The sequence below is a fragment of the Leptonychotes weddellii genome, chromosome 16 (assembly GCF_054177405.1).
Source record: "Leptonychotes weddellii isolate Sample4059 chromosome 16, ASM5417740v2, whole genome shotgun sequence".
NCBI lineage: Eukaryota > Metazoa > Chordata > Mammalia > Carnivora > Phocidae > Leptonychotes > Leptonychotes weddellii.
In genome coordinates, this window is record NC_138384.1 from 17560860 (window position 1) to 17573837 (window position 12978).

The 12978-nt window shown below is 42.7% G+C and overlaps 1 protein-coding gene across 1 annotated transcript in view; it reads left to right on the forward strand.

Moving 5' to 3' along the window:
• Nucleotides 1–12693, forward strand: part of DYNC1LI2 (dynein cytoplasmic 1 light intermediate chain 2) — a 22604-nt gene extending 9911 nt beyond the window's left edge. Inside the window, exons 5-13 of the mRNA XM_081806491.1 lie at nucleotides 511–680; nucleotides 1753–1846; nucleotides 2846–2981; nucleotides 5124–5235; nucleotides 5805–5864; nucleotides 6637–6678; nucleotides 7078–7195; nucleotides 8051–8167; nucleotides 9715–12693. Coding sequence (XP_081662617.1) covers nucleotides 511–680; nucleotides 1753–1846; nucleotides 2846–2981; nucleotides 5124–5235; nucleotides 5805–5864; nucleotides 6637–6678; nucleotides 7078–7195; nucleotides 8051–8167; nucleotides 9715–9815 — 950 coding nt within the window. The 3' untranslated portion in view covers nucleotides 9816–12693. The remainder of the gene's footprint in view (nucleotides 1–510; nucleotides 681–1752; nucleotides 1847–2845; nucleotides 2982–5123; nucleotides 5236–5804; nucleotides 5865–6636; nucleotides 6679–7077; nucleotides 7196–8050; nucleotides 8168–9714) is intronic.
• The last annotated feature ends 285 nt before the right edge of the window (nucleotides 12694–12978 follow it).

Genomic DNA, 12978 nt, shown 5'->3' on the forward strand with positions numbered 1-12978 from the left:
CCAAGCAGGGAGCCCGATGCAGGGCTTGATCCCAGGACCCCGGGATCATGACCTGAGCTGAAGGCAGATGCTTAACGACTGAGCCACTGAGGCGCCCCAACACTTACTCTTTTTTAAAAACTTGTGGCTGGTTCAGTTGGTAGAGCATGCAACTCTTGATCTCAGGGTTATGAGTTCAAGCCCCACATTGGGTGTAGAGATTACTTAAAAATAAAATCTTAAAGAAATAGGTAAATAAAAAAATTAAAACCTATTTAAGAGTTGTATATAATTAGAGATGTCCGGGGGTATGTCTTTGCTGCTCTGAATTTATAGTGCTCAGACTGAATGTGTCAGAATTGGCATTTTGCATCACTACCTCCAAATCCCTAATATTGCAGTAGAGCAGAGTTGGGAAGTTTGTTATGACTCTTTATGTTTTATGCTTATTACTGCCTTTTTTGGTTTCCTAAAACTGGCATGTGTATTTTTTATTTATTTGTGATTTTCTTTTCCTTTTTTCACCTGTAGTTGTGAAAGATTTTCAAGACTATGTTGAGCCTGAAGAAGGTTGTCAAGGTTCCCCACAGAGAAGAGGACCTTTGACCTCAGGTCCTGATGAAGAAAATGTTGCCTTGCCTCTTGGTGACAATATGCTGACTCATAACCTGGGAATCCCAGTGTTGGTGGTGTGCACAAAGGTATGTGCCGGGGAATTGTAAATCTGGCTGGGTTTGGCCAGTGTACAGTCACCATCTGAAAGAAACTAAGGGGCTTTACTTGTGTGTCTTCCTACAAGAGAGTTGTACTAATTCGGGATTCACTAAGGTACATTGAGTAGGTCAGGCTAGAGAATATTGTCATTTAATGTTGCTGCTGGAAACATGACATCACTCAGTTTGTTCATAGTTTGAGTTAATCTCTCCATGAAGCACTGTCAACTTTGTTGAGTGATTCAAACTTAGAACTAAAAGCAGTTTTCTTAAGGCTCTGTGAACCAGTTGATCTAGCCCAAGCTGATTATAAAAAATAATATAGAAGAGCAGAATTCTTCAGGGTTTTAGTCTCTTAAAATCTGTTGGATTTGAGATGATTTTCAGAAAGGAACATAACACTCAGTAGGAAAAGAAGGAAGGGAACTCAAAGTTTCAGTTTGTTCTACCCTATAGGATGATGATGCGAGAATGAAAATTAAGTTCAGTCAGAGAGAAATAAAGTTGTTCTCTTGCAAAAGAAAAAAAAGTAGCTTTAAAAACATTTTGGGTTTTTGGACCCCTGGCCAGCTCAGTCGGAAGAGCCTGAGACTCTTGATCTCGGGTCGTGAGTTTGAGCCCCACATTATGTGTAGAGATTACTTAAATAAATAAATAGACTTAAAACACACACAACATTTTGGGTTTCAAAAGTACTTTATTCTCAACCACAGAGTGTGCCATTCGCATTATATTCTGTGAGACAGGAGTCCTATGGAGTGTGCAGTGCACAGCCATGTCCCATGGGCCTGCTTCCTGATGTGACTGTGTTTGATTCTGAGAACAACTGTGAGGTGATCAGACTGTTCTATCCCCACTTTACAGCTCTGGAAACTGTGGCCCAGGATGAAAGAAAACTCTCCAGTTGTTTCTGACTCTTGTCTGATTAATGCTTAGACCTTTGGCTTCGGCTTTCTTCTTTGGAACTATGATACCTTATTTCTAAAGAAGATGCTGTTCCCATCCTCAGCAGGGAGAGAAGCAAAAAGATGACTCCTTTCTCTTTCTGTCTTCCCTGCAGTGTGATGCAGTGAGTGTCCTGGAGAAGGAGCATGATTACAGGGACGAGCACTTTGACTTCATCCAGTCACACCTACGGAGGTTCTGCCTCCAGTGTATCCTTGGGACGCTGTGTCAGGGCATAGGAGCGCAGGCTCCCCTCTCTGTGCTGATCCAGGCTTCTCTCCATTTGGGGCATCTTCAAAAAGCTAAAGTACTTCCTGAATCCAGAACGGTCTTCTGCCATGGAGAAATTGTATACATCTTTTTGCGAGTTTTATGTTTTACTGTATTGGAATTTGAGACTTACTAATTTGTGTCTGTCTTTCATCACTTTTTATTTTTAATGCTGTACATTTGATAAGGCTTTCATATTAAGAAGAAAGCTGATATGGATAGTCTTAATACCAAACTACTTTTATCATATTTTGGAAATCTTTTTAAACTTTGCTTTTTTGCAGAAAGGGTTAATTACCCAACACAGTATTGTTTTAGATGCCACAGAGTTTTTCCCATATGTGTGTTTTGTGCTGTCCACGAGAGAGATACTGTGTCAGCAGTCTTTTGAATCTTATTTCTGTAAAAATACAATAGTAGTTGGTGCTTTGGTTCTATATTCTGGGATATGGGGGTGAGGGATAGGTTCCTGCCACTTCCTCTGGGCCTTTTATCTTGTCCAGCTCAGTGAGGGTGCTGATACATGTTCGGTATCCATCTCTTACAAAAGATGGGCTTAATGATAAACTGGATCCCTTGTGAACCATCTGTCCAGGAACAAATCTGTGTACCTTGGTTATGCCGAGGATGTTTTTCTGGGCTAACCTCAGAGCCATTAACTTGACTGCTTAGGAACCAACCTGATGGGTCAAAAGGTAGCAGTCTACGTGTTAAAAAATGAAGTACATGGTCTGCCAGCATTGACATGCTTTATGCTTTCGACGTGGTTCATCTGTTACGATTACCGTTTTAGTTTTAAAAGTTTTAACGCTTTCTATTGATCAGGTATTGAGCAAAAACTGATTCACCTGTGAGTAGTACTTTGAGGATTATGCTTGTATGTGTTTGTTTTTATCTCCTCCTGCAGTGAATTTGTTTTCCTTAAGCGGATTGATTAGATGGAGCAGCCTTGATTTACACATCAGTGAAGGAGGAGAAAAACCTCGACTTGTTGTATAAGTACATTGTTCATAAAACGTATGGCTTCCACTTTATCACACCTGCCTTAGTTGTGGAAAAGGATGCGGTTTTTATGTGAGTTCCTTATAGGTTATTTCAAATGCTTTTTTTTTTTTAATGCTTCTTTTTATAGTACATTTGCTTTTCACATTTTATCCTTCCAAGTAAGGTGCCTCCTGTCTCTGTCATACACAGCCAGTTTTCTGCTGCCATGGGGCGAAGTGCTTGGGCTGGACCTCACAGGGGATAGGTAGACCCAGCTCCTCTCCAGATTACTTGTCATTCTACCTCTAGTCTAAGGGAAGTAGGTGGAGTGAGGTCAGGTGTGCTGCCTTTCTTCATTGAGAGCAAGGTGCCAAAACTTAAGCCAGCCATTTTTGCCACTTATTGTCAGCTCTGATAGAATACTGGCTGGAGGAGGGAGTTGAAGTGTAGGGAATTGGGCTTTGGGGACCCTGATAATCTTCTACTGAAGCATTTGATTTCTCTGCTCATTGGCAGGGAAGATTGCAGGCACCTTCGTTGGTGTACCTATCAGCATGAGCTTTAGCTATACTGAATACTTACTGTATATTTGGCATTTCATATTTTAGGAGCCACTGGGGCTGATGTTCTTGGGCAGAGATTTAGATACCTGTTTCCTCCAGTTTGTGTCTTTCTGTCCCTGGAGAATGATGAGTGTTTTGGATGCATGAATGAATGTTGAAGCTGTGTGGCCTCCGAGGACTTGTGCTAGTGTTTGTAGGCGTAGATATTCTCGGAAATTACAGTGTCTTCAGCAACTGCTGAGCACTTCTGGGTGCCCAGGTTCTATGCTAAAGATGCAGAAATGAACAAGATGTGGTCCCTGCACACAGCACTGGGAGGGCAGGGGTGGGGCAGTAATGGAGTAGTGGAGGCATTGTGGCAGGGAGGGCAGAGGGGTGATGGCAGAAGGCTAAGTGTTTGTGTGCGAAGCAGACCAGAAGGAATGGAGGGGCAGGAGGGACAGTTTCTGAGAAGGCTGAAGATATGAAAGCCAAGAGCTCTGGGGACTGAACAGGGTTGCTTCCTGAGCATTCAGGGAGAGCCTCATTCAGGCTGCTTACAAATGGCAAAGCTAGAGCCTTAGATCGATTTTTAGAGAATTGTCCAGAGCGATCAGGCAGGCACCAGAGACACAAGCTCAGTGAGTGGTATGTGAGTGCCCAAATCACTTGGGATCCTGAGGAACAGGAAGCTGAGGAAGATGGTCTGGGGATCGGGGCTATTCTGGAGAAAAGCATCTCACAGCTTCTGAAGGCTGCCTGGGTCCTGATGGTATTTTGATCATACCCTGTCCCTTTGCATCTTTGATCCTGTTGGTATTTTAGCTATTTGGGAGCTGGTGAAGTCAGCAAAACCATTTGGGTAGAGCACCCTGGCTAAGAAGGCTGTCTGGGTCATAGAGCTGTGAAGCAGTGGTTATGTGGGGAAAGGGAGGCCTGCGAGAACAATCAGTTGGCATTTTTTACAGCTTGTAGAATTCAGAAGTGTGTTGTATAGGGCATTTTACAGTTGCTCTTTTAGGAGAGTCTGGTGGGAATGTAGGCTACTGTAGCTCAACTTAATGGAACTTGGGTGCCATTAGTGATAACAAGCAGGGCAGCACCCATGTAGGAGCCTCAAGGACTCCTTGTGTCCCTTTGGTTTGGGGCCCAGGAGAGTGTAGGTCCTGATGCCCTCCTTTGCTCCACATCTTCCCACACCAGTAACATTAATAAAGCAGTCCATAAGAAAACTGTTTTCAGAAGAGTTCTCAGAGAAATTTCCTCTACACTGAAGCCCAAGACAAACAGTCTCATCCTGAGCTCTGTCCTCTGTGCTCTTCTCTGCAACCTCCGCTCTCTCGGAATAAGGCCCCATTGTGTCCTTGCTCTTCTGGATGGTGTTGTGTGAAAGCTCTGAACACTTCTGTGGGTTAGCATGTGTAGTCAGTAAGATCTCATTCTGGTTCCTTAGATCTTGGGCCCCATGAGCTTAGTCTGGAGCAGGATCTGCGCTGTCAAGCTGATGGGTTTTGCCAGCACTAAACTTTGGCTTGTCTGCCACAAGCTAGAAGCCAGCCCCAGCAACTACAGACCAGATCTTGTGAGAAAGGCACTCACCTAGGAGCCCTCTTAACCCGGAATGTGCTCTAAAGTGTGCTGTGAGGCAGTCCCAGGAGAAGCACATCAATCCCTATTTCCTTGCTTTTAGACCTGCAGGTTGGGACAATGAAAAGAAAATAGCAATTTTACATGAAAATTTCACAACTGTGAAGCCAGAAGATGCATATGAAGATTTTATTGTGAAGCCACCTGTGAGAAAGGTAACCAAGTCAGTCAGTTTGAGTTACAGGGTTTGTGTTTTGTTGGGGGTTTATTTGTCTGTTTGTTTTTATGAGAAAAGAAATATATAAAGAAATCTGTTTTACATACTGAACCACTTTAAGGGGAAGAAAAACGTAATCCAAGGGCCTTTAAAAAAATGTTCATCTCAAGTCTGGTGTTAAGTAAATGGCTCCAGATGGTGGCGCATGAGTGATGGAATGCCCACATGGAGTTGGGTTGAAGTTTCCCACTAAGTCCTGACAGTGCCACCACACCTCTGGATAACTGTTAGGAGATCCCTGTGCACCTCTGATCTGCAGGCCCTGATCTGGGAGGCATTTAGAACCTGCCAGACTTAAAAAATGTCAGTTGGCCACATGCCAAGGCTGGTCTCGGGACAGAGTTGGTTCCAGGCTAGAAAAAACGTAATTGTGCAGTTGCAGCAGGGACTCTCCCCAGGTCCATGTTGAGACCCGAGCCCAAGATTCTTCTTTCATTGAGAATTTTGATAGTAGTTCTGGTGTTCTTGGCCTGTGACCACAAACGAGTATGTCATTTCACTTCACAGCTGGTCCATGACAAAGAGTTGGCAGCGGAGGATGAGCAGGTGTTCCTAATGAAGCAACAGGTAAGACGAACCAGTGAGACCAGAGCAGAGGCCTTCTCATGCATGAAATGCCAGTCCCGTGGGGTGAGGTTGAGGACATCACGAAGAGCTTTCAGTGTCAAAGGGGTTGTAACCAGGTCTCCTTGTTCCCTCCCATTTCTAGCATTGGTACAGAGTAGGGGTTAGACCATCTGTCTCAGGTGATCCCCTACCTGCTTGCAGATCCTCAGCAATGAGGGGTTTATTATCATTTTAAGTAACCTTTCTCTCTGGAAATTAGGTTTCCTCGAATTAATACCTCCTATGTTGACAGTTTACCAAGTGCCTTGACCTCACTTCCATTATTTTACATAGCCCTACACAGCCTCCTGTGCATGAATGCAGGTGAGCTGATGTATCCATTTTGTAGGTGAGGAGAGTAACTTCCCCAAGCTGACAGTTCAGAATGGAAACCCACTCTCACCTTTCTGTTTCACTAGGACTGTTGTTAGACATGTCTCTTAGCCATGTCATGGGTCTGCCTGATGGTGCAGGCAGCTCAGCAGGCTGGGGTGTTGATGATTCTTTTGCCAAACTGTCCTCCCGTATGTGCTCTCCTTGCTACCTTAGCTCCAAAACTGGTTACTTGGATTATTTTTTTCACCATATACCAAATTGCTGAATTTAAACTTTTTGCATGCATAATATAAAATCTATGACTTGGTTGTTGTTCATGGCGCCCTCTAGTGGAACACTGGGCAGTAAGTGTTTCTGCAGACCTTGGTTAATGGCCAGTGTGTCCCTCTCTTTGCAGTCACTCCTTGCCAAGCAGCCAGCCACGCCCACGAGAGCCTCCGTGAGTACCTTAAACTAAATGGGGTGTCAAGGCCCAGTGGTGTAGGTGTCTTCATTCTTGATGCCATTATTTCTAAGAGCTTATATTTGTGTGGGTTTTTGTATTTTCCAGGGAATTTGGTTTCCCTGAAGGCCCAGGGCCAGGAACATAATAGGGACTCAGGAAATGTCTGATGAAGGAATATAGCTCAGGGAAATAGAGTGAGCAGGCTTTATTATCTTGATTTCTCTAAGGAGAAACTAAGGTCTAGAAAGAGGCTGAGCTGGAACAAACTCCCAGTCCTGCCATCCTTCTCCCTAGACTGTGAAAAACATCCTGCAGAGAATGTCTTCATTTTTGGAATATGTATTTCCTGTTATTTTTATGCCTGTGTGTGACTTGGGCTGGTTTTGGACTTAGGAATCCCCTGCGAGAGGACCCTCTGGCTCTCCAAGAACTCAGGGCCGGGGTGGGCCAGCCAGTGTGCCAAGCGCCTCCCCAGGCACATCAGTAAAGAAGCCGGACCCAAACATCAAAAGTATGTATCCTGTTTCTATGGAGAGTCTTTAATCTTAGGCCTGAACCCTGAAAGGCCTGGGTGGCTAGGTTTGGAAGGTGAGACTCATGGCAGCTGGGCTGTTCTCTTTCCCCAAGAAGGGGCTGCTTTGCCCTTTCCCTCAAAGGGAGGGGGCTCACAATTGGCAGAGACCAAGGCCTGTCCCTTTGTTGGAATCAGTGGCCTTAGCATTTAGCTCTGTGTAAGATACCAGTTAGGCTGTGCAGGTTCCTTCAGAGAGGAAGACAACATAAGTCACTTTTTTTTTTTGTAAAGATTTTATTTATTTACTTGAGACAGCATGAGCATGAGCAGGGGGAGGGGCCGAGGGAGAGAGAGAGAGAGAAGCAGACTTCCCACTGAGCAGGGAACCTGACATGGGGCTCGATCCCAGGACTCTGGGATCATGATCTGAGCCGAAGGTGGACACTTAACTGACTGAGCCACCTAGGTGTCCCAAGATGACACTTTAAAAGTGTATTTTGAGGGGTGCCTGTCTGGCTCATTAGGTGGAGCATGTGACTCTTGATCTCAAGGTTGTGAGTTTGAGTCCCATGTTGGGTATGGATATTACTTAAAAATAAAAAATCTTAGGGCGCCTGGGTGAGTTATGTCCCCAAACAGATGGAAAATGTAAACAGGTTTGCACTTAATAAATCATGCTAACACGTAATTAGCTTTGGCAGTGGCATTATATAAGGAATCATAGTAAATGAATGTGCTCAGTGTCTGGGGAAGATGATAGCCACAAATGGATAATTCCAAGCTGAAAGCTAGTTTTGTGGTGGTGTTGAGTCGTCCAGTGGTGTGATGCTATTTTTCTTAATGTTTCCTTAGATAATGCAGCAAGTGAAGGTGTGTTGGCCAGCTTCTTCAACAGCCTGCTGAGTAAAAAAACAGGTTCTCCCGGAAGTCCTGGTGCTGGTGGTGTGCAGAGCACAGCCAAGAAATCAGGTACTGAAGGGCCCTTGGAGACCTCTGATCCTTGCAGTTGAGCAGTGCTGGAGGTGGGGGAATGGACAGGAGTGTCTGCCTTCACCTGACGTGCAGATCCTCCGTGTTCTGAACAGCCAAGCGAGTAAGCACATCCCCACCTTATACCGAGCAGTACACTTTACAGTAGGATTACTTTATTAGCATGCAGGTTTCCTTGGCACATTTAAAGTGGAATTTATGTACAACCTCATCTCCTTCGTCGTTCAGCAAATGAGACCAGGAAATCATTGATCAGAGGGTGGTTAGTCTGACCAGTTGCGTTTTGGCGAATTCACTTGTTCTTGGGAAGCAGATTAAGTAGCAGCAAGTCCAGGAAAGAGAAGACTGAAAGGAAGAATGAGAGAAGTGATGGTGGGGAAGCTGAACGTCGAAGGAGATGAGGACTTGGGTTGTCAGGAACTGACTGTTGGGTAAATTGAGGTGTATTCTAAACTGTACATGTGACCCTGATGTGGAACTGTTCATGGGTGGCATTTTATTTATTATATTTAATATTCTATGATGCTTTATAAAGATTTTTGTTCACTGTCTCTAGTCTTGCCATGAGCTGGAGCCTGTGAACCCTCCCTGTCTCACTGGAGGGTTGTCCTTTCCTCCTCCATGAAGCTCCCCACTTGTCACACTCCTCTCTGTGGCAGCCCACCCTCCTTTCCTTCCATGTGGGCAGTAGGGCCAGTCTATGTCTTGGAGGCCTCTGAAACAAAAGAGCCAAGTTCCTTGGGAATTACCCATTTTGCCAGGAAGTTTGAGGCCATTTTAAAAAGGGTTTTGCTTTTACTTTTCCACTGATTATAAGGAATGTTAATAGAGTATTTTCCCTAATTGGTGATTTCAGATGAAAGGAGGTCCGCAGGAGATCACTCCATCCTCAGGTCAGCCAAGCCTTCAGGGGCTCCTGAGTTCTTGGAGACTCTCAATCGGGTCCCATGGCCAAAGCTTCGGGCTGATATCCCCTGATAGGAGATAAGGGTCATTTCCAGGCCTCAGCATTTGATAACAAAAGAATATGAGCACTGACTTTGTGCAGTATTGAAATGTCTAGCCCTAGCATTATATTCTTATTGAAACATGGTGTTTCCAGACTACCCGTGTGAGTTAGAGTGTTGTAATTAAAAACAAAACAAACACCTGTTCTGTCTGAGGCACAGAAAGTAGTTTATGGTATACCAGAAACTCACATACCACCTCTAAGAAGGCGATGATGACAGTGCCTGGGGTTGGAGTTGGGTGGTGAGAGTGTTTTCAGAAAGGCTCTTATATTTGGCACAAAGGCATGCCCACACAGGGGGCAGTTATGTATTCAGGGGAACACAGACCTATGATGTTTGGAATTAAGAAGGGTTGAATTAGGGTATCTCCTTATAATTATTGCAATGAAAAAAGACTTGTTTGCATTCTTACTGAGGTTTATATCACCACAGATGATTACAGTAGTCTGTAAATTCAAATATTCCTTTTAGAAAAATAATTTTTCCTATCACTGCTGCTTTTTTTTTTTTTTTAAGGACAAAAGACTGTGTTGACAAATGTTCAGGAAGAACTGGATAGAATGACTCGAAAACCAGACTCCATGGTAACAAACTCTTCAACAGAAAATGAAGCCTGATCCTCCTTAAAAAGTACATATGTAAAATGACCAAATAACTATGTATATTGATCTGCTAAGACAAGGATTTTTCTGATATGGCACATGCTATCAGTTTTTTGGGGCAGGGGAGATGAACTTAAAAAATACTTCATTGACTTGTCCGAGTATGAAATGCACATTTAGGAAGGTTATGTGTCAGACCCCTTTGTTAAGGATAACCCTTGGACTCTCAGGCATGCGGCTCCTTCGTGGGAAGCAAGTGCAGCTGGGCTTCTTGTGGAAGGGAAGGTAGATGGGAGAAAGAGGGCCTGCTTTCTTTCAGGGTGGAGCAAATGAGACCAGGAAATCATTGATCAGAGGGTGGTTAGTCTGACCAGTTGCGTTTTGGCGAATTCACTTGTTCTTGGGAAGCAGATTAAGTAGCAGCAAGTCCAGGAAAGAGAAGACTGAAAGGAAGAATGAGAGAAGTGATGGTGGGGAAGCTGAACGTCGAAGGAGATGAGGAAGGCGGAGATGAGCAGTGTGAGTAAATACTGTGTGGTCAGTAGAAAGTCAAATAATTATTTTTAAGACTTAAAATCAAAAGCATTTCCAAGCTAAACACTAAGAAAATGGGAATTAGACTTGTTCTGAATGCATCTTTAACTTATGACAGATATGTAGAGTGTGGGGGTGCCTGAGTCAGGTGGAGCTGACAATGGTGGGGAAGATGGCAGCTGCCTCAGAGTCACATGTGTGGCCCAGGCCATGTCCCCGTGGGCCATGCTGGGCTCCACAGATGTGCATCGGGGCAGACGGTCACTGTGGGGTGTGATTAAAGTCAGCAGTTACAAAATTAGTTTCCTTTGAATTGTTTTCTAAATAGCTCCTGCTTTGTTTTTTAAATTAAATTTTTTTATACTACCACAGGCTGGCCTACTAATAGAGAATGGGTAACAACCTCTCATTTTACCATAATGCAATATGCTACAGAAAGTTTGAGGGAGGTTTGTAATGTAATTGCACTCTGATGAATTGGCTTGCACCAATCCCTGCCTTATGGTCTATGGAAACCTTCACAGAGTTCCATTGATGCAAAAGGATCTTGTCCTAGCTCTCTGGTCTGATCAGTGCTATCAGATGGACAAATAAGTGTGAATGTTTTATATTGAAAATGGAAATTATACATTTTTTTCTTGTTTGTGTTTTTCATAAAATGTAGCGTTTTTTTCTTATGGAAATAAGAGTTTCAGTGTTTCCATTTAGGGCAAATTCATACATGTCGTCATGTCATACCACCATTCTGGAAATGACTTCTGTGGATTTGAAATGGCACTTTTAATTTTATACGTGACACAGAACATTTGAATGCAAACACTACCATTAATTTAATGTATAAAACATTTGTTGTCAAACCAAGGGGAAAAAAAACCTCAGTTCACTTATGTGGAGTTTACTTTTTTTATATGAATGTTTGTTGTACTGTGTCTGAGCATAACTTCCCTAATGTCATTACTTTTACATACCACATTTGACTGACCACTAACATAGTACTGGGCATAACTTAATAACCTGTGTTATATAATAAGACAAGACTCTAAGACTGTCTTGAATTGCTCTTTTGTAAAGGTCTGAACACTGTTAAGGAGAAAGCTGAGTACTTAGTTGCCTTTCCGACAAACAAAAACATGTTCCTTGTGCCAGTTTTATTGTTAAAAATACACTTTTTCACCCCTTTTTAAATTCAGTTTTTGTTTTTAAATGTATTGTGGCTTCCAATTACTAGATTGTCCAGATAGTGACAGTAAACTGACTGTATAAGGATAGCTGTGGTGTAGTGACCAATAGGTGCCCAACAACTGTGACCACACTGATGGTGGGGTCACTTAATCCCTCTCTCTATAGCAGCTGGGGTGGGGGTGGGGGCAAAATGAGTGACCTCAGAAACCAGAAAGAATTATTGGAAAGGGACATGCCTACAGGGGATACAGTGTGATTTCAAATTTTAATGCAGAATTTTACTTTTTAAAAATTTTTTGTCATTTAAATATGATAAGCACTTTTGTGTCAATATAAAATGTCCTAAAACTGATAAAATGCTAAGACACTGTCTTGTGAGGGAAGGTTTCTTGAAGATCACTTTTAGTTTCTTATGACAAGTGGATGCTCCTAGTAGCAGAAGACACTGGTGCACGTAATGTCACGTGCTCAGTGGTTGCCAAAGTCTACCAACTTTGGGGAGCTGCAGGGTTATTTTGGGGGGGTGGGAGGAGGGGAGATATTTTTTGTTATTTCGGGGTTTTCAAGCAGTGGAACCAAAGGCCAAACAGTAAACAGCCTTTACTTTTTAAAATAAAATTCATTTTATTTGCAGAATACACTTGTAAGGTAGACTGTTAAAGACAATTTAAGACTATTTATATATATTGTAGTGGTTACATCTGCTGTTTGTCTTTAAAGTGGACGAATCAAAGAAATAAGCCCAACCTTGAAGATGTGGCCATGATAAGGGCCGTGAATTGGTCTTTCCTAAAAATGCAACGGGTATGCTGCTATCATTATTTAATTTTGTTTGCACTTTTTTTTTTTTGATTGGCATTTTAAAATCACTATTTAAACTGAAGACGTTGTCGTGTTTTATTGGTTTAACAAAGTTGAAAGTGACTGCTCTGTACATCATGACCTTTAACAATGTTGATGCTGTAAGTGAAAGTTCACTGTCGTCTCTATACTAAGTTTATTGGTGTTTTTAATTTAAAATTAGGACTGCAGATTATTCCCCCACCAGCCTTAGTACAGGGGTGTGGCTCTAACCGGATGCAGTTATGCAGTCATGTGGAACCTTGCTTTCTAGTGCTGGAAAAGAAGATGTCTCTAATTACTGGCTTCAATAAACACGAATCCAGACTGCTTACAACTTTTGGTGACTTTCTTTATGATAAATCATCTCACCGGAGATAAAAGTTGAATTGTCTGCTAATCATATGGTCTATGTAGCAAAAAATGTTTACCTCTCTCACGAAAAATTAACAAATTCTGTTAAAGAAGAAACATCTTGAAGCCATATTTTGAAGTATGTAGAGTTCTAAGCTGCGGGTACAGTACAGTGGGGTTTGTGAGTTATCCCAACATATTTTCTTGCCTCTTAGATAAATTTTTTATCAACTGAATTGGGCTAACTTTTACTTAATTCAGAAGTCTT